Source organism: Rhinoderma darwinii, chromosome 7, assembly GCF_050947455.1.
Source record: "Rhinoderma darwinii isolate aRhiDar2 chromosome 7, aRhiDar2.hap1, whole genome shotgun sequence".
NCBI lineage: Eukaryota > Metazoa > Chordata > Amphibia > Anura > Rhinodermatidae > Rhinoderma > Rhinoderma darwinii.
Window position 1 is genome coordinate 131,659,851 of NC_134693.1, and position 24,604 is coordinate 131,684,454.

The following is a 24,604-nucleotide window of genomic DNA, read 5'->3' on the forward strand; positions in this document are numbered from 1 at the left end:
TGACGGAAAGCTCAGACGGAACATCAGAACGGGACCCTGACGCAGATGTGAACGAAGCCTTACGTGCGGATTTAGTAGCGAATTTGCTTCGGATTTCAGCCTATGCATTGCAAATGATTTCAGTGAAGAATATTTGGGGGAAAAATGTAGATGGGGTATAAGGCTAAAAAAAAATAATGGGCATACAACGCTTTTCAGAATCTCCTTAATGTCTCTTCTCTATAGTCTGCATCATGTGCGATATAACATCATGGAACCCTGGTCTCCTTTACATGAACCTGGTCCCTTTTATGACATTTAGGGTATGTGCACACACACTAATTACGTCCGTAATTGACGGACGTATTTCGGCCGCAAGTCCCGGACCGAACACAGTGCAGGGAGCCGGGCTCCTATCATCATAGTTATGTACGATGCTAGGAGTCCCTGCCTCGCTGCAGGACAACTATCCCGTACTGTAATCATGTTTTCAGTACGGGACAGCAGTTCCACGGAGAGGCAGGAACTCCTAGCGTCGTACATCACTATGATGCTAGGAGCCCGGCTCCCTGCACTGTGTTCGGTCCGGTACTTGCGGCCGAAATACGTCCGTCAATTACGGACATAATTAGTGTGTGTGCACATACCCTTAAGGTATGTTCACACGGCCTATTTTCAGGCCTTAAACGCCCCAAAAAATGGCCACAAATACGGAGGCTGAACTCCTTCAAACATCTGCCCAGCGTTTTTCATTGTCTCAATAGATAAACAGCTCCAAAAACGGCCGTAAAGAAGTTTCTTTAACAACTCGCGTTTTTCGCAGCGTATTTTACGGCCGTAATTGGAGCTGTTTTTCAATAGAGTCAATAGAAAACGCCTCCAAAAACGTCCCAAGAAGTGTCCTGCAGTTCTTTTGACGAGCCGTCATTTTACACGCTGTATTTTGACAGCGACGCATAAAATAAAGGCTCGTGGGAACAGAACATCGTAAAACCCATTGAAAGCAATGGGCAGATGTTTGTAGGCGTATTAGGGGCGTTTTTTCAGGCGTAAAACGCCCGAATTACGTCTAAGACCGCTGCGTGTGAACATACCCTAATGGCTCTCAGAATATGATGACGCAAAAACATGATTAGAACGCTGTGATCGGATTGACCGGCAGAATAATATTAACATGTCATTTATACCGCACGGCGAACGCAGTGAAAACAGAAACATTTGAGGAATTGCTGTTTTTTTCCCAAAAAAGTTTTTCAATACATTATATGTCCCCAAAAATGGTGCCATTAAAAAATGCAAAAAAAGACCACATACGTCTGCGTCGACAGAAATATAAAAATAAGTCGTGGCTTTTGGAAGGAGCGGATGAAAAAATAAATAAATGGCGCATCATTAAAGCCAAGACTGGATGCGGCGGCACGGGGTTAATTGATGGCCGCGCTCCATAGAGGTCAATGGAGTCAGATTTTTTTTACTTTTTTGAGGACAAAGTCGCGCAAATCCCCAATTGCACAGACACAGGCAGCCATAGTCAATTTATTCAGCTTTTTGCAGTCAGACATGCTGGGAGTTATAGTACCACCACAGCGGGCACCCCTCGGGTTGTAGTAACCTGTAACTGCTCACTAGTCGTGGGAAAGAGGCAGTTCTCAGAAACCATGACATCCACAGCTCAAACACGCCTGGACCCATGACGTCATTTAAAACCCACTAATCAGAATGCACCCGGACAGAAGAGCTCACCAATCAACAAGGTCTCCGGCTTCCCCTGATATTACGTACACGTACACCTCTGCGCCTACGTGCCCGTTCCCGCGACGCACCCTGTAGAGAAGCGCGCCTCCGCCGAATACTCCTCCTCTGCGCGGTCCCGGTGACGTCACGAGCGCCATATTGGACGACGGCTTTTGCTCCTCGTTCCTGAAGCTGCTTCCGCCGTTGCCGTTTAGACTGTTACCGGCTACAACGAGCTGCTGATAGCGCATTCCTGTCAAAGGGAGAAGAGCAGGGGGCCCCAAACCGGGAAAAAAGGGGGGGCTCCTGGTTCTGGAGGTGAAAGTGTGTCTCAGAGGCTCGGGAGGCAGCCGGTGTGCGACAACCCCCTTCCGGCCATGGACGTCGACCGGCTCCAAGAGGCTCTGAAAGGTCACTGCTCTTCTTAAGTGTATGACTGCTGGGAGAAGTGCTGGTTGGGGACTTTATAGTGAAAGATGGGGGCTATGAGGTGTAGGGGGGCTGTGGGGGTCTAAGGTATATGGGGGTTACGAGGTGTATGAGGGGGAGGCTACGAAGTGTATGTGAGGCACTGAAAGCTACCAGGTGTATGGGGGGCGCTGCGGAGGCTACGAGGTGTATGGGGGGCGCTGCGGAGGCTACCAGGTGTATGGGGGGCGCTGCGGAGGCTACCAGGTGTATGGGGGGATGCTGCGGAGGCTACCAGGTGTATGGGGGGCGCTGCGGAGGCTACGAGGTGTATGGGGGGCGCTGCGGAGGCTACGAGGTGTATGGGGGGCGCTGCGGAGGCTACGAGGTGTATGGGGGGCGCTGCGGAGGCTACCAGGTGTATGGGGGGGCGCTGCGGAGGCTACCAGGTGTATGGGGGGCGCTGCGGAGGCTACCAGGTGTATGGGGGGGCGCTGCGGAGGCTACCAGGTGTATGGGGGGGCGCTGCGGAGGCTACCAGGTGTATGGGGGGCGCTGCGGAGGCTACCAGGTGTATGGGGGGCGCTGCGGAGGCTACCAGGTGTATGGGGGGCGCTGCGGAGGCTACCAGGTGTATGGGGGGCGCTGCGGAGGCTACGAGGTGTATGGGGGGCGCTGCGGAGGCTACCAGGTGTATGGGGCGCGCTGCGGAGGCTACCAGGTGTATGGGGGGCGCTGCGGAGGCTAAGAGATGTATGGGGGCGCTGCGGAGGCTACCAGGTGTATGGGGGCGCTGCGGAGGCTACCAGGTGTATGGGGGGCGCTGCGGAGGCTACCAGGTGTATGGGGGGCGCTGCGGAGGCTACCAGGTGTATGGGGGGGGGGCGCTGCGGAGGCTACCAGGTGTATGGGGGGGGGCGCTGCGGAGGCTACCAGGTGTATGGGGGGGGGGCGCTGCGGAGGCTACCAGGTGTATGGGGGGGGGCGCTGCGGAGGCTACCAGGTGTATGGGGGGGGGGCGCTGCGGAGGCTACCAGGTTATGGGGGGGGGGCGCTGCGGAGGCTACCAGGTGTATGGGGGGGGGCGCTGCGGAGGCTACCAGGTGTATGGGGGGGGGGGGCGCTGCGGAGGCTACCAGGTGTATGGGGGGGGGGGGGCGCTGCGGAGGCTACCAGGTGTATGGGGGGGGGCGCTGCGGAGGCTACCAGGGTGTATGGGGGGGCGCTGCGGAGGCTACCAGGGTGTATGGGGGGGCGCTGCGGAGGCTACCAGGTGTATGGGGGGGCGCTGCGGAGGCTACCAGGTGTATGGGGGGGCGCTGCGGAGGCTGTCAGGCGTACGATGGGAGAGGCTGTCAGGTGTATGATGGGGGGCGCTGCGGAGGCTGCCAGGTATATGGGGGGGTGGCTGTGGTGGGTACAAGATGAACGGGAGCCGTGAAGTTGAAGGGGTTATTTTAGTTTCCGCATTTTTTCTGGGGGTCACTAGGTTAATTCATCACGTCCATTACTGTTGCACTTGTTTTCCTCTTCACATTTTGGGTTTTATTTTCCAGCTTCCCTTTATTCACTTTTAGGGAGCCCCCTATCTGCATCGCCCTGTCTCCTGACACCCCACCTTTTATAAGGTCTGAGGTGAAGCAGACGTTCAGAGACGGCTGCTTTATATAGTTATATACATGTGAATAATCTCAGATCAGCAGTGACCATTGAAAACGTCCATAGATGCAGAACAATGGCCCCCGGGAGCAGCATGAGGCGGGGGAGGAGGTACAACTGTGGAAGTGAATGCAGAGATACTGGGGAGATGTATCAAAACTGGTGCAAAGGAAAAGTGGAGTGTTGTGAACGGCAGCCTATTATATTGCTGCTTTTATTTTCCAAAGGACCTCTGAAAATTGAGGCGGAATCTGATTGGTTGCCGTGAGCTACTGCTCCACTTTTCCTCCCCCATAGTCTGCGAGAACCCTGCTAGAAGGTACGAAACACTTGTTTTCTACCGCAACATTAGTGATCCCTCTGTGTATCAGTGGGCGACTGGGGGTCACACACATTGTTTACAAGCATAAGACTGAATTAATTCTGTTTATCATATATGAAGAAACCCTTTAACTTCTGCGTCCTGCCATGTTTTTAGCGATGGCATTGGGGGTGATGTTGAGGAGGTGTTGGTGGACTGGCATGTCATGGTGTTGTGTTGCGGAGGAGTTGGCGGTGTTGCTTGATACAAGGTGGAATATTTGTCTTTATTCCCACAAAATATTTAGGGTGTTGAGGAAAACAAGCAGATTGTTGAGCTGAGAGGACCCCCATCTATTAGTCATAACGGGGGGGAGCAGCATCTCTTGCTCTGGAGAACAGCCTTTTGATGTCCATAAGAACTGTGTAATATTTTATTCCCCCTGTGGTGGCGCTGCAGGGAATGTGAGCACTTGCTGCCAGGTTCCCTTACATAAAAATGTTTGGTGGAAAAGCTCTTTGGTTATTGGGGTCTTTTGACAGTAAGCTGATCAGTGATCGGCTGTGATCTGTGGAGAAACCTGGTAAGAAGTGTTTAACTCCTTCCCTCCATTTTTCGGGTTTTCACCTTTTTGTTTTTTCCTCCCCACCTTCCAAAAGCTATAAAAAATATATATTTTTTTCTCTTTCTAGCCATATGAGGACTTGTGTTTTTTGAGGGACAAGTTGTAGTTTTTCATGGCACCATTTATTGTTCCGCATAATGTACTGGGAAGCTGAAAAAAAAAATATTTGGGGGGTGCAATGGGGAAAAACACAGCGATTACGCCATTTTGGGGGGGGGTTTGTTTTTATGGCATCCATCCTGCGGTAAAAACTACATATTCACCTTATTCAGGTTGATACGATTACGGCGATACCAAATTTATGTTTTGTTTTATGTTTTGTCACTTTAAAAAAACAAAACTATTTGCTAATTTTAAAAAAATGTTTTGTCGCCATGTTCTTAGGGCCGTAACTTTTTTTAATTTTTCCATTAATTTAGCGATGTGAGGGCTTAAATTGTGCAGGGCGGGCTGTAGTTTTCACTGATTTTGGGGTATATGTGACTTTTTCACTTTCTATTTAATTTTTTTTGGAGCGCTAAGGGGACCAAAAACCAGCAATTTGCGTGTTTTATACATATTTTTTTTATGGCATTCACAGAGCAGGTTAAACAACGCTATAATGTGATCGTTCTGACTTTTACGGACGCAGCGATACCAGTCATGTTAACTTTTTTTTTTTTTTTTGAACATTGATTTAGGGAAAAAATGTGAAAAGGGGGATATGTTTTTACATTTATTTTTATATAAAGTAGTACCCCTAGGAGACTTGAAGCAGCGATCGTTGGATCGCTTGCGTGATCTACTGCAATACTAATGTATTGCAGTATATCGTGAATCTGACCGTCTCCAATGAAGCTCTGCCGGAGGCTGAGCTTCAAAGGAGTACAAAGATGGCGGACCTGGGGCCTTTGTTAGGCCCCCAGACTGCCATAACAACCGTTGTTTTGGCCGATCGTTTCCCGGTGGGTCGAGATGGCTTGTTTGAGGGAACACTTTAAATGCCTCGGTCACAATTGCCCGCGGCATTTAAGGTGTTAAATGGGCGGAATCAAAGTGATCTTTGGTTCCTCCCGTTGCAGTGAGCTGTCGGCTGCGTAACACAGCCATCACCTGCTGTGTATGGGGCGAGCTCAGCCCGGGAGCTCGCTCCATACTTCTCCTTAACCCTTGTCACGTACAGTTACGTGATATTGCGTTAAGGGGTTAATTTCCCTGCAGCACCACCACAGGGGGAATGTAGTATTACAGTGTCCATTCATATCAATGTGTTGTCTGTAATACAGGACAGGTTCTCCAGAGCGAGGGACGCTCCTTGTAACTGCTCTCCACTCCAGCCAAGAGATGAGGCTCTTGAACAGAGGACCCTCCCTCAGAATTCCCTAATAGGATATATGGAAATAGGTTTTCTAAGCTGGACAACCCCTTTAAGTTTAGATCGTCCGGCATCCATGGGAGTTCTGCTGTTCCTGATAATGGGCAGTTCTGGCCTTGCACGGTTTCCTTTAGTGCTGGAACAATAATAACATCATTCTGCTGTCTAATTCCTGCTCCAATCCATTCTACTGGACCTGCACTTTACCATTATACTATGGGCGGCCGGTGACCATGTCCGGACAAGTCTTGTATGAGCCTAGAAATGTGTTGCTGCCATTTATTGCATCAAATTGGTCCATCATGGGACCTGTTTGTAAAAGTTTCAATTGCCATTGGAAATGTTAATATTTTGGGGGTTTACTGTGCTTCTGTGGGCTATTGGTGGGCCCTGCTGCACAATACAGAACCGCTTTGGCTCCGCCGACTTGCTTAACTTGCCCTGCACAGCTAGTTTTCTGCCCTGCTTCCAGAATGGTCCGGCGTTATTGTTAGTCTTGCCAGGGCTGGTAGGGGAATGTAAGGAGAGAATTCTGTGCGGGCATGGAGAGGGTGTGCCGTGTGAGCTGGGTCTAAGTGTGTATTTGCTGTGTTAAGGAGACATGGGCATTTTGCGATGAGTGGGATAATAGTCGTCTGCAATATTTCCAGGATTCTGCCCCTCACCCTCCTCCCAGCACAATCCAGCTTTTTGCTGCCTCTTCCCTTCAGCTGCTTCTGTTTGGTTTTGTAACTTGAAGAATATAAAGCAGCGTGGCTCCACGATTGCTGTAATTCACATTCATATATTTGATCTAAATGTTTCCAGATTTGCTGTATTGTCATAATTTGTGTTCAATCAAATATCAATGCGTAATTGTCAGAAGAAAAAGGGGAGAAGCTTTCAAGCTGGAACTGACTTGCCAAACTTTTCCACAATCTGAGAAGTAATAGTTCAATAAAGGCGCCGTGTTCCTCAATCCTAGTTCTGGGGGTAATATGGTACATCAGGATTAGGAAGGCCCGGACTACACTGCAATATGTGGGTGCGGTAAAATCACGAGACTAAAGCAATGGTTTCCTATGATAAAAAAAGATCACAAATGACTTTATGATGGTTGCAAAAAATTGAGCCATAATTTCTTGCGATTGTGCAAGGTCTCTTGAAATTGTTCATCTTTTTTTTTCATAGATAACCGTTGTTGTTGTTGCGCTTTTACCACAACTTCAAGTTGCCATGTAGCCCGGAACTCAATTAATCTAGCAGTTATTAGTCAACTACGGGAGATGGGCTTTTCCATGGGTCGGACGTGCTTTTGTATCCGTCCTATGGATTTTCTGTTCAGTAAGCCTGCAGCACTGCGACTTTCTTCCTGGTGGGATACAAACTGGTTTCACTGAGTTAGTCGGGGCTGGGGGTGGTGCATTTTGCAATATGAGATGTTCTTTCCAGGTTAGACTCTCTTCTCTGCTGGTGCACGGAAAATGAAGCGTACTCGTCCGTCCACAGGTAACCAATACACAGAATCTATGCTGGATAGGAAGTCTTAACGGCAACTCCTACACTGTCGGGCTATGTGTTGAATTTAGAGATGTCCAACAAAATAGAAGCTCAATATTTATTTATTTTTTTCTCTCTTTTTAGATTTTGAGAAAAAAGGGAAGAAGGAAGCATGTACGGATCTGGATCAATTTCTTTGCCACGTGGCCAAAACAGGGGAGACCATGTAAGTGGGCATGCGGTTGTTTTTTTTAGTAGGTAACATTGGTGCTCGGTGATCATCCATATATTGCATGGGTGACCTGTGGTTTGTACATATTGGTATAGCACAAGAAATCTGCTGGGTGCTGCGGCACTTCGGCTACTGTCGGCATGGACTATAGAAGTCAAATAAAAATCATAACACCACTACATCGTTCTAAGGTCAGTCAGAGGGGACAGCGCTCTTAAGAACACTTGTACCCCTTCACTCTAGTACCTGGACCCTCATCCATTTGAACTCCTGACGTCTGAATTTTATAAATATTCGTTAGCGTTTTGCCCTTTTAGTCTACATCTTTAGGCTGGATTCACACAGCGTTTTGCTGAGTTTTTTTTAACGGCACTTTTTTTTTATGCAGCCAGATGTTGCGTTTAAATGCTCTACATACAGCTGCATTTTGGTTTGTGGCCGTTTTGTTTTCAGTGGTATCTTCACCATAGGCTTCTCTAAAGGAATCCAGAAAAAAAGCTTGTACAAAATGACATTACATGAAAAACACCATCAGAACTGAAAACTCTCTAAAGAACGCTGTTACGTTTTACAAAACCCTGGCTTTTTAACATGGGGCTGAGCTGCAGTACCACGCATAACCTGTGGACAGGTGTGGCACTGTTTTCATCCACTTCCCTGGCCCAGCGGGGAGGGGCTGAAGTACAGCATCGTGCATGTAACAAAGACCTGCAACGATCGGGGTCAGAGCTCGCTCCGATCCCAGCCTTTTTAAAACCCGTGGATGCCGTGGTAAATAGCGAGGACTTTGACAGATGAAGTAGGCTCCCTCTGTCAGCCGATCAGCGCCCTCCACGATGTGATCGTAAGGTACTGATAGGTTGCCATGGCAGCAGGGGCCTAAGGCCCCATGCACACGACCGTGTCCGCAATCACGGCCCGCGATTGTGGGCACGGCCGGCCGCTGACTGACAGCCGCATTTTTGGGCCGTGCTCCCATACAAAGTATGGGAGCACGGCCCGCAAAATGCGAAAGATCGGACATGTTCCATAATTCCCGGAACATTTCCATGGCACTGACACCCTTCCGTAGTGCTACGGAAAGGTGTCAGTGTTCAATGAAAGTGAATGGCTCCGTTTTTGCGGACCACAATTGCAGTCCGCAAAAACGGAGGTTTTTTGCTGTCGTGTGCATGTGGCCTAATAAAGGCACCTTTTTCTGCCATCAATTTGCGCTTATTTGACCCTGCCAGAGGCCTATTTTACTGACCGTCAGGCATAATAAATTGCGATAGACAAGTAGTGCCGTGTATTATGTAAGCAATCCAAGGATCGCAACTCGAAGTCTCCTTATGAGGCTAAAAAAAATATTGTAAAAAAATAGTGTTTAGAAATCTAAAAAATAAAAATTCAAGAAAAAATAAATTTCCTATCTTGTATGATGAAAAATGCTTTTATTATGGGAAACAAAAAAATACAAAGTTGGTATCGCCGTGTCTGTAACGACCCATAATATAAGATTATGGTAACGGCTATCCCGCGCGGGAAGTGCTTTAAAAAAATTAAAAGCAATGCCAGACTGACCAAAAAGAATATGGTTTGTGTGTCGCTGCATTCATAGAGGCACAACATTATTATTCTGTCCGTGGAGCTATTTTGGGGGCTGGGGTTTTGCAGGACGACCTGTGGTTTTCATTAATACCGCTTTGAAGTACATACATTTACTAAGTTTTATATTATACATTATATGTACCCCAAAATGGTGCCATTAAAAATAAAAATACAACTTGTCCCACATAAAAGAATACATTATAAGATTTTTTTTATTTAAAAATAACGGCACTTGCTATGCGTCAGTGAAATAAACTAAAAAAGGACAAAACTGGCTGCGCCCTCAAGAACGAAGAAAGCAGCCATGTTTTGTTTTATATAGAAATAACTTTGACAATTCCTTTGAGAAATGTGATTGGTTAAAACCCTCCCTGCGGCTCCATCCTTTAGACTCTTTAAGAGGCAGACAAAACCCCTTCGTTCCGGAGCAAAAATAAATAAAAAAATGTAGCATTGCCGTAACAGAACGCAGCGCATGTGTGAACAGAGCCTTAGACTCCTTTCTAATAGGCTTACTATAGCTGCATGGGGCATAAGAGACACCATTTTTTTTAAATCCTCCTCCCATGAGGATATTATAACATTTATAATGAGGTAATATCGGTCATTGCCGGTGAGGGGGCGCACTGCATGGCCGGCTGTAGTATGTGTAGTAGGTCGATTTTTGTGACCCATGTTTACCGCACTGATTTGTAGATTGAGCTTCAGGATGTGATTGGGTAAAGAAGGAATATGAAGGTGCGGCGAGTAACAAGGTTTTCATATTTTCTCCGCTGCAATTCATAGTTTATAAATCTGAGTAGTAATGTTTGTCTAGATGGACTCATCCCATCCCCCCCCCCCCACCCCCGTAGTTCTTGGGAAGATATTGGGCAATATTTTGGCTGAGAAATGCTGCCCAATATAGTCTGCTGTATAAACCCTGCACTAGGTCATATATACAGTTGGAGATTAATGATTTTGGGGGATTTTTTTTTTTCTCAATACGTCTGGGCCCGGCTCTGAGTCGTACTTTAGAGGAGGCTATAACTACACTGAGTTACCATTTTTCAATAGTGATCTTGTCCATAAGGGCTATAGTATTGATCATTACTAAAGCAAGGGCTGCCAGTCTCCGTATAAGGGTGGATTCACATGGCTGTGTTCAGTCCGTGAGATACAGACCATACGTCGGCTGCATTTCCCGGCCCCAACTCAGTTCAGGGAGCTAGAGTTCCTAGCGTCATAGTTCTGTATAACGCTAGGAGTCCCTGCCTCCCCACGGGAATACCGTCCCACACTGTAATCATGTTTTCAGTCCGGGACAGTTGTCCCACTCTGAGGCAGTGACTTGCAGCACCATGGATGAAAAAATGTTTGGGAGGATTCCTCCAGCTCACCTTATCGCATCAATGGACTTGCGCACGGGTCCTCGTGTCGGCACACGTATGGAGTAGAAGGAAGATAAAGAAAATGGATCCAGCGCTGAGTTCTCTGAAGTCTTTTTTAAAAGGAAACTATTTCCAAGTTTTATTGTAGAATTATCAAAAAATTAAAAACAATAGCATGGTAGGAAAATATTCTCAGATAGAATGGGGATTTATGGCAGTGTAAGCGGTGCCTACGCGTTTCTGACGCTTGCAGCGTCCTTAGTCATGGCTTTTTGAATGGATGACACCATGGATGACTCTGATGTTAGGAATCCGGCTCCCTGAACTGTGTTCGGTGCAGGAAATGCGGCCGTCCATTTGGTTTGTATCCCATGGACCGAACACAGTCGCATGAATCCACCCGTAGGCCGGGTTCCCACGTAGCGTAAACACTGCAGAATTTCCACAACGGAATTTGCGCAACATTTACAGTAGCAGCAAAGTGGATGAGATTTTACAAACCTCATGCCCACGCTGCGGGGAAAAAAGCAGCGAAAACGTTAATAAATTGATCTGCGATGCAGAATTTAAATCCGCAAGACGTCCATATATGCTGCGTTTTCTGTTGCCGGTTTTCCGCCGTTGAATTCAATGGGGGTGCAAAGCCAGCAACAAAGAGCCAAGTGTTGCCACTTTTGCGGCGGAATCGCAGTGATACTGTCGCAAAAATTGCAACTCCGAAAAAAAAAATTAATGCTTTCGCCAAAACTTCCTGCTTCTTCCTCCTGACGTTTCAGACCGTGTGACTGCTGCAGCCAATCACAGGCTACAGCGGTGCCATGGGCTGCAGCGTCATCCAGGAAGACCAGATGGCAAAGGAGGAACGTGTCACCATGACAACGGCCGCAGTATGAAAGGTTTATTTATTTTATTTTTTCTTTCCACAGTGGCGTTTCCAGCCCAAAAAAAATCGCCTGAGGCAGGTTCCAGGTCGGATACGTTGGGTAGGTTTTACGCAGTGTATCCGATCTGTGGGAACCCGGCCTTTGGTGATGGGTGCGGGAAGTTGGATTTCTCTGCATGGTGCAGTATAGATTTGGGCAGTGATGTCCCAGATTCTACTGTGTACACCGAGGAATATTTCATAGCACAGCATTCTCCAACCTGCGGCCCTACAACTCCCAGCATTATCTGACCCTCCGCTGTTACTGCAAAGAAAAACTGCAGCCAGCCATAGTATAACATACCGGTCATTGACGTGAATGGCCGACCATGTAGTATATGGATTAGCTGGGTGTGCCATAGCGAGCACCACGGCTCCATACCCAGTGGCTTGTCCCAAGCAGGAGAAGACCTCCCTCTATATACTGAAATAAGACCTATGGAAAGGAGTTGTCCAAAAGATACCATTCCTTTCAAGGAATCGCATGTGAAGCAATAACAATATACTGCTAGTGTACGAATAGTGATCATACAGCAGCATCATTATAATACGTTTTTCTACGTGGCGCCTGGTGGTCAGCATAGAGGACTGTGCCATAAATGGCCGCCTTTATTCTTCTGATGTTTCACGGGGCGGCTGTGGAGAATGTCATTTCTGTGCTGTGAATGGAGCTGGTCATGCAGTTGTATATTTAGGCGATGACCTTAATGTGGGGCTACAGTTTGTGCTCCCTCCACTTATCATACGGCGGCTGTGCCGCTTGTCTCCATAGTCTTGCCCTTTCCTCCTGTATAGTGAGATGCCAGCTCTGAGTACTAGGAAGTCTGCCTTATGTACAAGTTGTCGATTTGCCGTAATAAAAACTGGATCGTCCACACCCTCATTGAACGCTCACTAAACACGGCTGCCAAGGAACGGCCTCCGTGCTTTATCGCGCAGCCTTCCCGTCGTGTTCATGACTCACCGGCTTCATTGACCCATTAGTTGTCAGGGAGATGTGCACCTTGTGCCACATGTATGTCACATTTTCGCTTCAGCAAAGCTGAATACAGATTGTTAAATATCTCCGAGCTGATGTTACGTCATAAAATGATGGTAATAACCTGGGCTGAATTCACACACAACCTTTACCACCTTGAATCGTACCCTGTCCTGCAGCCTTAGTGTCGTACTCAAGATTTTATATCCTTTGAGGTTACTTTAGACCAGTGTTCTCCAAACGGTGTGGTTCTCCAGCTGTTCCAAAACCACAACTTCCAGCATGCCTCAGATAACCGCCTTAGTCTGTCTGGTCATGTTGGGAGTTGTAGTCTTGCAAAAACTAGAGCCACTGGTTGAAGGCCACTTATATTTTTTTTCTTATTAGACTATTGCTGCGCAGTTCGCGAGCATACGGCCGACGGCTATTGAAGGTGTATGACCACCGGAATTAGGCCTCATGCACATGACCGTGGCTTCCAGAGCCAGATAATTGGCCGGGCTACTTAGTCAATGCATATCTTGTATGTGCACGGTCCGTCATCGCGGACGGCAGGCGGATGACACTACGTGGCTGTCCATGCCTGTAATCGCGGGCCATGTGCATGAGGCCTATGTCTATAACCACGAGATATAGGTCTGCATAGAAGCTGTATACAGAAAACGGTGGATTATTTCTAATCGGGATTTTTTGCAAAGTTGCTTTAGTTTCAGTTTCATTGGAGTAATACAATAATTTATTGCTAGTGACCTACCCTTTAAAATTAAACCAAAAGCATAAATACCTAGATTTGTATATAGCATTGACTGTATAGACGGGCTACCCACAGACCTTGTAGCATTACACTGAGTTGGACTTGAGTCACAATGTACATGCAATTTTTTTTCCTATTGGTTTAAAAATAAGTATTGAAGCTATCGCAGGAGAAGTCTGCATGTATCCCCGGCCTCCCGATCACAACCTGTCCTGGATGGGCTAGATGATCAGCGTATTGCCACGTTGTTTCCTTTATAAAAAAAAACATATTGTGTCCATGAGACAATCCCTTTAACTTGTAGAAGCCGTCTATGTGTGATCCTTTGTAGCTGCGAGGATTGGAGCCCTGGCTCTGAGCTCGGTGTCTTTGCGTAGTGAATTGTTTTGGAAATGTTACTCGTCTGGATCCTGTCCAGAAATTGCTGAGCAACAATGTCTCTCGCCCAAAAGTGCCAGAGTATGAGGGAGCTGCTTCAGTAGAGCAATGTGCGTGACGCTTAACGCGCAAAGGTTCTGAAACTTCCTTTCCGTGGATGGCGGTAAATCCTGCTGGACTGACACCCGTGCACAAGGCTTCTCAAAGACAGACGGTGGAGATTTATCTAAACTGCAATGGAAAAGTGGAGCAGTTTACAACCTATCAGATTACTTGTTTAATTTTCATAAGAGTCTCTGAAAAATGAGAGCTGAAATATGATTGGTTGCCATGAATAACTTTTTTTTTTTTTTTAATTTATTTTATTTAGTGTACAGCAGTTTTGATGCATCTCACCTCCTACTTTTTATTAGCGGTGAAATTCCATGTAGTTTTGTGTGCATTTTATGAAAGGCTCTTCATTTTTATTTTTTTCTTTGCAGAGTCCAGTGGCCCCAGTTTAAAGATTACTTTATGTTTAAACTTGAGAAGGTGATGGACGACTTCATTACAGCTGCGCCAGAGCCCAGGGGACCATCCAATCCCAATGTGGAGTACATCCCCTTCGATGAAATGAAGGAAAGAATACTTAAGATTGTTACTGGTTTTAATGGGTAAGTAGTGGATCTCTCGTGCCTGAATTTTTGGACATTGTTAATCATTAAAAAAAACTGGTTTGAGACCAATGCATTCAAGGCTTGTCCAGGAGTATCGCCCTATAATACTATTGATGTGAATGTGCAATAATAAAAAAAATAATAAACTTTCGAGTAGGTCTAATGGCTTATATAAACAATAGTTAGGGGCCCCCATGTTCTTACGGATTTAGTGCTTTAGGCTTTTTGGTGGGGACGGACGGACGGACGGACGATGAGCTGTCTTAGGAGGCCGTCCCCCTCTCCAACACCTCAGATGCTGCGGTCGCGAATGACTGCAGCATTTGAGGGGTTAAACAGCCAGAAACAGTAATACAGCTGTTCCTGTAAAACACAGCCGACACCCGCAGCGTATGGAGCGCGCTCCATACCTTCCCCCACCGCACTACGACGTACCAGACATGCAGTTTTGCGGGAAGGGGTTAAAATAGGAAGCTTAAACCATGCGTTTTTGACGCTTTTTTTTTTGGCATGAAAACCGCGTCCAATACACAGTGTGAACAGGGCCTTATACTTGCATGAACTCCTATTCTGAAACGCTGTGACCTGCAGAATTGTGCATTCTTATTTATACTGTCGGCACATTGTTATTAGTAGGTTTTGTAGGGCTGTTCTCTTGCACAACCCTTTAATGCAATCAGTAGTGCAGTGCAATCAAACTTGTTGCTCTTAAGCTTTTGAGAAACTGCAAATCCCAGCTAGAGCGCCACATGCTGGAGTCCTCTGTGTGTGATCATGGTCATAAAAAAAAATTGGATTTGACAGCATTACTTAATATTGCTCAATACTAATCCACACAGTACGGGGCTCTTTATCCCTGCTGAGGATTGTTGGAGCTGGACTGAGCCAAAAACCTTGTTTGTTTTATTTCAGCTCGTCCCTCTGAGGTTTAGGCGATGGTGATGTGCTGTAGACTTCAGGACTTTAAAATAGGGGAAAGGCTGTCATGGAGTTGTAGTTTTGCAACAGCTGGGGAGACACAGGTTGGAGATTGCTGCTCTAGAAGCATGTTCAGGTGTTGGTTGGAAATGTTTTTGCTCTGCTGTTTTTGCCAAGATAATAATAGATTAAACCCGCTGTAATTCACAGAAAAACACGCATAGTTTTTTGTCTGCTTGGCACGCTACCAGAGCCATGCGGCACATGAGCATACACCCTATTGTCAAGGGGAACGGTAACGACTAGCTGTCTATTTATTCATTTTCTGGGGGATGAGAATTCATGCTCAGATAAAAGATGCTTCAAACCTGTCATTACTTTGGGATTATAAGTATTTATTAAAACAGACCTGTCAGGAGAGCTGACAGCTCCTCTATACTACACCACACAGGAGAGCTGACAGCTCCTCTATACTACACCACACAGGAGAGCTGACAGCTCCCCTATACTACACCACACAGGAGAGCTGACAGCTCCTCTATACTACACCACACAGGAGAGCTGACAGCTCCTCTATACTACACCACACAGGAGAGCTGACAGCTCCTCTATACTACACCACACGGGAGAGCTGACAGCTCCTCTATACTACACCACACGGGAGAGCTGACAGCTCCTCTATACTACACCACACGGGAGAGCTGACAGCTCCTCTATACTACACCACACGGGAGAGCTGACAGCTCCTCTATACTACACCACACGGGAGAGCTGACAGCTCCTCTATACTGCACCACACGGGAGAGCTGACAGCTCCTCTATACTGCACCACACGGGAGAGCTGACAGCTCCTCTATACTGCACCACACGGGAGAGCTGACAGCTCCTCTATACTGCACCACACGGGAGAGCTGACAGCTCCTCTATACTGCACCACACTGGAGAGCTGACAGCTCCTCTATACTGCACCACACGGGAGAGCTGACAGCTCCTCTATACTGCACCACACGGGAGAGCTGACAGCTCCTCTATACTGCACCACACGGGAGAGCTGACAGCTCCTCTATACTGCACCACACGGGAGAGCTGACAGCTCCTCTATACTGCACCACACGGGAGAGCCGACAGCTCCTCTATACTGCACCACACGGGAGAGCCGACAGCTCCTCTATACTGCACCACACGGGAGAGCCGACAGCTCCTCTATACTGCACCACACGGGAGAGCCGACAGCTCCTCTATACTGCACCACACGGGAGAGCCGACAGCTCCTCTATACTGCACCACACGGGAGAGCCGACAGCTCCTCTATACTGCACCACACGGGAGAGCCGACAGCTCCTCTATACTGCACCACACGGGAGAGCCGACAGCTCCTCTATACTGCACCACACGGGAGAGCCGACAGCTCCTCAGCTCTCCCGTGTGGTGCAGTATAGACAGATCCTCTTTAAAGTCTTCGCTAGTAGCGACATTGATTTTAATGTCTGCAGCTTCCGTTTGTCGGCGCTGTTGATATATTAATTTGTGGTTCTTCCTTAATCGCCTCCATTAACAAAGCATATTGTCCTGTACTTGCAGGAAGTGTAATTCTGGCTACGTTTCTGTTAACTTGGCGCAAGCAAAAATGTTCTTGGCCATAATGAGCTACTCCATTACCACAGTCCTTTTTAGAGGCACGTTCCTATGAGTATATTCCTTTCCTGTTGTCCCTTTCACGTACTTTGCATTCATTTTCTGTAAATGTCCCCTAAAATTATTTTTGCCTCCAGTTTCCATATTTTCGTCAAGTACATTTCAGTACATGTATGTATAAAGTAATGTTACTTCTAACTTTGTTTCCTTCCCTTGAAGGACACCATTTACTATTCAGCGGCTTTGTGAGCTAGTTACTGACCCCCGGAGGAATTACACCGGCACCGACAAGTTTCTGAGAGGAGTAGAAAAGGTAATTTTATTTTTATATATAATTTTTTTTTTAGCTATAGATATCTTTGAGACAAAGCGGTGATCATAGGGGCAAACATTTTCCTGGACTTACTGGCAGCAACAACTATAGAGAAAAACTACAGTCAGTGTCTCCCCATCCTGAAATGGTTGATAATGGGGAACAATAGATTAAATCCGACTGCACAGAAAACAAATTTGAGTCTCCTGTAGGCTTCGTGCATGGAATTTCTTAGTGATTATATTTATATATTTTTTCCTTTTACAGAATGTCATGGTTGTCAGCTGTGTATACCCTTCCTCTGAGTAAGTATTACTTATTAAAACACTAATGAGTTGGGTGCAGAAGTCTTGATGTCATCCTTGTTGAGTGATATACATATTAGTATCACTCTGCAATCATGTAAACCCTATGATCTCATCCATCCACAGCTCAAATATTGTCCATGTGCTATGTCTAGTATTGCAGCATTCAAGTGAATGGGACTTGGCTGCAGTACCAGGGAGTCGACTGCGCTATTGATTCCGTCGGAAAAGCGGAAACCAGCCGGAACGGTGACGAACGGAAACCATTAGCGATATTTCCGTCACCATTAAGATCAATGGTGACTGAAACGGAAGCTGTGCTGTCACTTTCACTTTCCGGTGTGGGGTTCACCCGACGGAAACCTCCGACGGAACCCCCGGAACGGAAAGCAAACGGTGATGTGAACAGGCACTTACAGTTGACTTTCTGAAAACGAAGTTTGAACCCTATTCATACACCGCAGTAAATGGCAGTCTAGGCACCTGCTGGGGTTGTGCAGCGTATTATCAGGAGTGACTGTTCATTTCAGGAATTGCTAATTTAAACCGAGCAAGTTCAGTGCAGTGAATACATCATTTTTTGTCTCCCCTACATTCCTGGGTTATTGTGGGATAACAAACCTGCAGCTGCATTGGATACCATGTTCTTATGCCTAAGACAATACATGGACACATTGCTAGGACAGTTTGCTTTTTGGTCCTTGCAGCTTGGCTGGAACAGTAGATATGTTTCACTTTGGCTATATAAATTGTACGTTGTGTAGGCTTTAATGCAAACTGTGCCGTCTCCAAAATGAAATATCTGATTTTTCTTACAGGAAAAATAATTCAAGTAGCATAAACCGAATGAATGGTGTGATGTTTCCTGGAAACGCCCAGAGTTACACTGACAGGTGGGTAGCAGCGTTTGAGAATGGTGTTAATGAATCTCCCGCAGTACACGATACGTGCTGATTTTATTTGGAAACTTTATTAGAGCCTTTCCGGAGATGTAAATGGAGAGCAGGCTAGCCATGGGGAAAATGTGAAGGTATTGTCTCATGTTAGACGTTGGTGGCAACCTCTCTTACCCACGCCAATCGCTAGAACCAAGCGGCACCGCTGCCAGGATCACATGGACGGCCATTGAGTAGGATGAGAGGACGTTGGCGGCATATCCTGCCAACAATGTCGATCATGGGACAACCGCTTTAATTCTCTATGGTTGCACCTCTAGACTTGTCTCAACCAAATAGCCCCAATATTGCCAACTTGGAGGTAAACTTCAATCAATTGTGTTTCTTTTACTACTTTCTCTACTTTTTATTTACTCTAAACCACTAATATGTATAACTGTTATTTTATCTTTCAGATCGAACGTTAATGGTCCAGGGACCCCGAGACCACTGAGCAGGCCAAAGCTATCCTTTACAAGTCCCATGACAACTAACGGTTTGCCTGATGGCGGAGAAAACAAAGACTCTGAAGTACAGCAGACAGACGAGGCTCACAGGTTATTGATCTTGACTAAATATTATTTGTATAGCACACCCATCAATCACAGTGCTTTGTGGAAGGAGAACGTATACAAAGATCTGCGTACTCCGAATGCTGCGATAAACAAAACCGGTTTTTATTTTGCTGGCGGAATAAGACGTTTTACTCATCGCAGCATTCTGAGTAACCTAAATGAGTGATCACTTATTGGTAATGCTGAACTGATTCTATGTAAGCCTTCATGAGCAGCCACCTGACATTGTACTTCATGTACTTTGTGCCAAATAGGAGGCGGAGGTTTAAACTTCTAATGTAAAGGAATCGGGCAGTCACTTTTTGTTGAATAATTGTTCGCATTAACACAGGCATAATGCCCTGATAGAATCACCATATAACAAGGATCCTAACTTGTAAGGGTATGTTCACACGGCCTATTTACGGACGTAATTCGGGCGTTTTTGCCCCGAATTACGTCCGAAAATAGCGCCTCAATAGCGTTGACAAACATCTGCCCATTGAAAGCAATGGGCAGACGTTTGTCTGTTCACACGAGGCGTAATTTACGCGCCGCTGTCAAATGACGGCGCGTATATAGACGCCCGCGTCAAAGAAGTGACCTGTCACTTCTTTGGCCGTAATTGGAGCCGTTATTCATTGACTCCAATGAATAGCAGCGCTAATTACGGCCGTAATGGACGCGGCGTTCAAGCGCCTGCACATGCCGGTACGGCTGAAATTACGGGGATGTTTTCAGGCTGAAACATCCCCGTAATTTCAGCCGTAACGGACGCCCTCGTGTTAACATACCTTAACACTTAGGCCCCCCATGCACGCGACCGTAGATTTCGTCCGTAATTACGGACTCAATCATTTCTATGGTCGATGGACACCTTCCTGTATATTTACAGGAAAGTGTCCGTGCTGTAAAACATTCTATTTTTTTTTTTACTTTAGGAACCATGCTCCCATACTTTATAATGGTAGCACGGTCCGCAAATGCGGATGACTGTCCGCTTGCCTGTAATCACAGACCATGATTACGGAGACGGTCGTGTTCATGGGGCCTAATGGTCTTATTACACGGCCCAGCGTGAGCCGCGTTAACGAGACAGCCGGTTGATCGGCGCTCGTTTGCTCCTTTAAGGAGCAATGATTGCTTCTGTATGGGGACGATCGCTCGTTACTCCGATCTCTTGTCCCCATGCGTTTCCATCATGTCGGCAGCGCGTCTCCCTGAGAGATGTGCTGATAATAACTATGATTTTTAATGCTGCATAAAAGAACAGATCAGCGACACAGGGCAACGATCGGTAACCAGCGTTCACATGACTGCTCGTGTGCCTGATCATTGGCCCGTGTAATAGACCCTTAAGTATAATTGGGGGACCAATTCTACCTAAAATGTTCAGTTTTGATGGTCCTTCAAGTTCTCAAGGTAGGATAAAATATTTGAGATATGGTGAATCTAAATGAGTAAATTGTGCGGCACCAGGTCCAGTCTGTCGCTTTGACGTGGCACGCTCGCCGTGATATTCGTTGGATCTGTGTGTGGTTCACAATCCTCTCCCAAAACCATTTTGTTGCTTTTGTCTATATCCTTCCCATTGTTAAACTATACACTGACCTATGTCTACAGCGATTCCCTGTCCCCGGATGAAAGTTCTCCATCTAGTACTGTAAAGAACAAGCATATGGAGGAAGATCCGACAGAGGAGCACGAGGTCAAGAGACTGAAATTTGACACAGATGATGAGGAGGAGGAAGAAGAGCAACTTGCCCCCGAGGACCCTTCCTCCAGCCAGTCATCCAGTGAGATGGCTGAAGAAGCAGAAGCCGTATCTACAAGTGAAGAGACAGAAAAAGAAAGTTGTGAGACAGATCATGCGGAAGAAGGTGGGTGTCTATTCTACGCAATGTGATATCTTTATTTAATGGTAGGATAGGACCATTTATTTTGAGGCTCATCTGCCCATGACAGATTATAAATGTGGATATAGACTTGAAGCTGCTTGTGAAGTACCTGGAATATGTTTCTTGTGTTGTCATTCTTTTTTTTTTTGTGTATATATTCTACAATACAGAATCTTTAGTGACATCAAGCGAATCTGCGGCTGAAGAACCTGACCAGGATACCGCCGATGACCACCCATGTGTATCTGAAGAGACCCCCGAGGAATCCCATGAAATGGAGCAGTCGGAGGAGTCTGAACCTCAGAGCAGCTCGAGCACGGATGAGGCCGAGAGCACAACATCGACGAGTAAAGCGGACGCCGAGCGCACTGAACCTGAGCATCCAGAAACTTTTGAAAAGACCCCTGAAATCCCTACCGAGTCTCCCATGGATAACAGTGAGGGGGCCACAGAAGCAGCAGAGGAGCCCATGGAACAAGACTAACGACACTGACGCCTAGAGACAAAGTATTTTCCAGACCGTTCTGTTTTTACACTGTATACAAATTTTACTTAATAAAAGTGGACCTTTTTCGTTTTACAAAAGGCAGGTTGTGAAACAAAAAAGAGAAAAAAAAAACAAACAAAAAAAATACTTTCACTTTTCTGGATAAGAAACTGAGCTTTATTCATCCCATTTCAGAACTGTGAATTTCTCAATCCTTCAGGTTCTGTTCACCGCTGACTTGTTGGTTTGGTCAAATCAGTGGTTTGTGTATAGAATTATTATTTTTTTTTTTTTTTTTACTATTATTTAGGAAGAGGTTTTTAAACTGGAAGGTTATCATTTTCTCAACGCCCTTTTCCTCCTTTTTTACCCTGAGGTTTTCCACCTTTTTTCTTTTGGTCCGAACTGAAAGAAAAACAACTCTTTGGCATCTCGTACCTCGTCATTGACGTTCATTTCAGCTAAACTTTATTCTTAAGACTCATTATTTTTTTTACTATTGAAGATTTCATTGTTTTTTTCTCCACACTAATTCCTTCGGCAGTGAATGTTAGCGTAGAGCTCCTCCTGGCATCTCAACAAAAATTTAGTTCTGTTCATGGTGGAGGTAGGCATTAAGGGCATATGTGCAGCCGATGGGTTTATTAGAAGCTGGCATAAAGCGGAGCCTCTGCAATATTCGTGTTGGTTCACTTCTGAGTATCACTTGACAGCTTTGATAAAATCCTTGCTTTACTTCTCGCGCTGCTGATTTATAACATGTCTTGGGCCTCATGCACATGGCAGAGTACGTCCATGTGCGTGTATCCGGTTCGCTGACACTCTATGACTCCATATCGTACCATATTACATTTCCGAAATACGGATTCTAATGGAGCGTGTCAGAATTGAAATGTTCTAGGGCTTTATAGACTTGTGTTGGTGCCATATGACGGCTTTGTACCTCCTGGAGGTTTTACGGAGTCCTAATATGCGCATGAGACCCTAAATCCATTGCTGCCTCGCTATGCTACCCGACAACCCCTGAGATACTACAAGACACCATACACTGGAGCAGGGCATTGTGAAGATTTAGCCCTTCTCCCAGGTATAATACACAAACCCTGATCTGTACATGCACTTATCCAGCAGGGGGCATCTGGGAGTCGAGGGTCCTGCAGCTAACAGGATACCAGCGCAATTTTTAAATGCAGCTTTAGATGTGAATGGAATAGAAGACGTGATGTAACTAGAGCTTTGCAAAAGCGAAATGTAAGGTGATGACTAAAATTGAACCTACGCTTTATACTTGATGACTTGTATCGCTTTTTGGAGATTCCCTTATGGTTGCCTCTGCAAGGTGAAGGCAAAAAGTGTACTGTAATAGGGTTAATCCTGCAGTTTTTATTTTAACATTCCAAGAGACTGAACCGCCTTTATATTCTTATGTATTTTTTTAATTTTTTTTTATTTATGACGTGCGCTCATTCGCTGCTGCACTTAAGCAGTTACAGACCGGTCTCTATAGGGTAGATACTGGCAAACTTGATTTACAGAAACACTCATAGGGTACGATCCTCTTCCTTGTCTTCAGACTTCTGTTCATATGAATGCAGCGGTCGTGACAGAATCTTTTTCCGTATGTACCTGGACTGAAAGGCTGACCTTGAGATGCATTTAAATCGCCATGATTTGCAGAACTTTTCTTTTTGAAGTGAACTTTTTTTTTTTTCTCCAAATTTCGCCATTTTGACAGCCAGTGATGAAGAACATCTTTCGACCCAGCTTTAAAGCACAAACCCCCCCGCTCTTTAACATCACGCCATCCAACCAATCGGTAACTGAGCGTCACCGTTACTGGCTGCCGAGTTTCTACCTGTTTTCTTCAAACGTAATTTAGCTTTTTTTGATATTTAGAATTTTTAAATTTCGGTAAAGTAGATTTTGTAGGATGTAACGAGTGTTCACTGCCTTTGTGGAACGTTTATCTAATTGTATAATTTCTGTGTGTAAAACTGAATGCTTTGGGCTTTCAATACAGTATTCATATGAAGCAATAAATATTTATGTTATAAGTGACGGAGTACATTCTTATTAAATATGAGCACCAAAAATTAAAAAAAATAATCCTAATTTCTAAAGCTTTAGCTGCTTTTATATGAAGGTCTGGATGGCAGCCAAAGGGGCACAATGACATAAAGGGCTTGTATGAGATTAGAATAAAGTCAGAAATAGTGCCACTCTTGTTTATGGGCTGTATCTGGTATTGCAGCTCAGCTCCTTTCACTTCAGTCAGTCTAAACTGCAATACCAGGCACAGCCCATGGACAAGGGTGGTGCTGTTTCTGAAAGAAAACAGACTTTCTAATCTTATAAAACCCTCTAAAGGGCTAGATATGCCAAAATATAACTTGCGGAGCCTCATTAGGTATCCAGTTATAGATTGCTAGCTCTAGTGGCAAGGGATATTAATACAATACTGAGCAAAGGGACTGTGATTTGGTTGTAAGTGTTTTAGTGGTTTTTGACGGGAAGTACAGCGCAGTCGTGCCATCAAAAATACCAGACACCTGACGGACCCAATTTGCTGGCATCTGGTCCAAGACTGATCCAGTGTAGTACTCATGGCTCGGTTTTGAGCTGAAGCCATGATGCTAATGTGAACAGCACCTTAATGTGGTGTCACTTGCCAGTCAGTGAGCATGTGTACGATAGTATCTGCAGCCCGTGAGCAACATGTACATCAATCTAGACGATGGGTCAACCTCCTTCGGCACACCAGCTGTTCTGAAACTACAACTCTCAGCATGCCATGTCCACCACATGCTTTATTATTCCAGCCATAGGCTGTCAGGGCATGCTGGGAAATGTAGTATCAACAGCTGGAGCGCCGAAGGTTGCTGACCCCTGATCTAGACGGTGGACAGGTAAAAATTATTGCAAATTTCGCTTAGATTTCTTACTAAACACTGCCACCTAATGGCCATAGAGGATATAAGTTGTACAGGGTTGTAATCTAGCGCTTTATGTAGACTGGTTAGTGTTTAACCCCCTTAGTGACCACCTTTTCACGGCGGCCGAGTCTAAGTCCTGCATGGGTGTCCCGTGCAGGCTGGAGCTGGTGCTCGGCTCTCTTAGAGCCGGGCTCCTGCTCCAACAG

At 45.9% G+C, this 24,604-nt stretch overlaps 1 protein-coding gene across 1 annotated transcript; it reads left to right on the plus strand.

Moving 5' to 3' along the window:
- The first annotated feature begins 1,819 nt into the window (after nt 1-1,819).
- Nucleotides 1,820-23,523, plus strand: PPP4R2 (protein phosphatase 4 regulatory subunit 2). The gene is made up of 9 exons (XM_075834047.1): nt 1,820-2,124; nt 7,684-7,765; nt 14,247-14,417; nt 17,193-17,286; nt 17,554-17,591; nt 18,410-18,484; nt 18,943-19,083; nt 20,704-20,960; nt 21,149-23,523. Exons 1-9 carry the CDS (start codon nt 2,091-2,093, stop codon nt 21,460-21,462), a joined length of 1,206 nt encoding a protein of 401 aa, XP_075690162.1. The 5' UTR covers nt 1,820-2,090; the 3' UTR covers nt 21,463-23,523.
- The last annotated feature ends 1,081 nt before the right edge of the window (nt 23,524-24,604 follow it).

What these genes read in the sequence shown, in the direction of transcription:
- PPP4R2 (XM_075834047.1), top strand. Translation starts at nt 2,091, where the DNA reads ATGGACGTCGACCGGCTCCAAGAGGCTCTGAAAG. An exon ending in TGTGTATACCCTTCCTCTGA is followed by an intron (nt 17,592 to 18,409) that starts GTAAGTATTACT and finishes TTTTTCTTACAG; the next exon opens with GAAAAATAATTCAAGTAGCA. An exon ending in GCCCAGAGTTACACTGACAG is followed by an intron (nt 18,485 to 18,942) that starts GTGGGTAGCAGC and finishes TTTATCTTTCAG; the next exon opens with ATCGAACGTTAATGGTCCAG.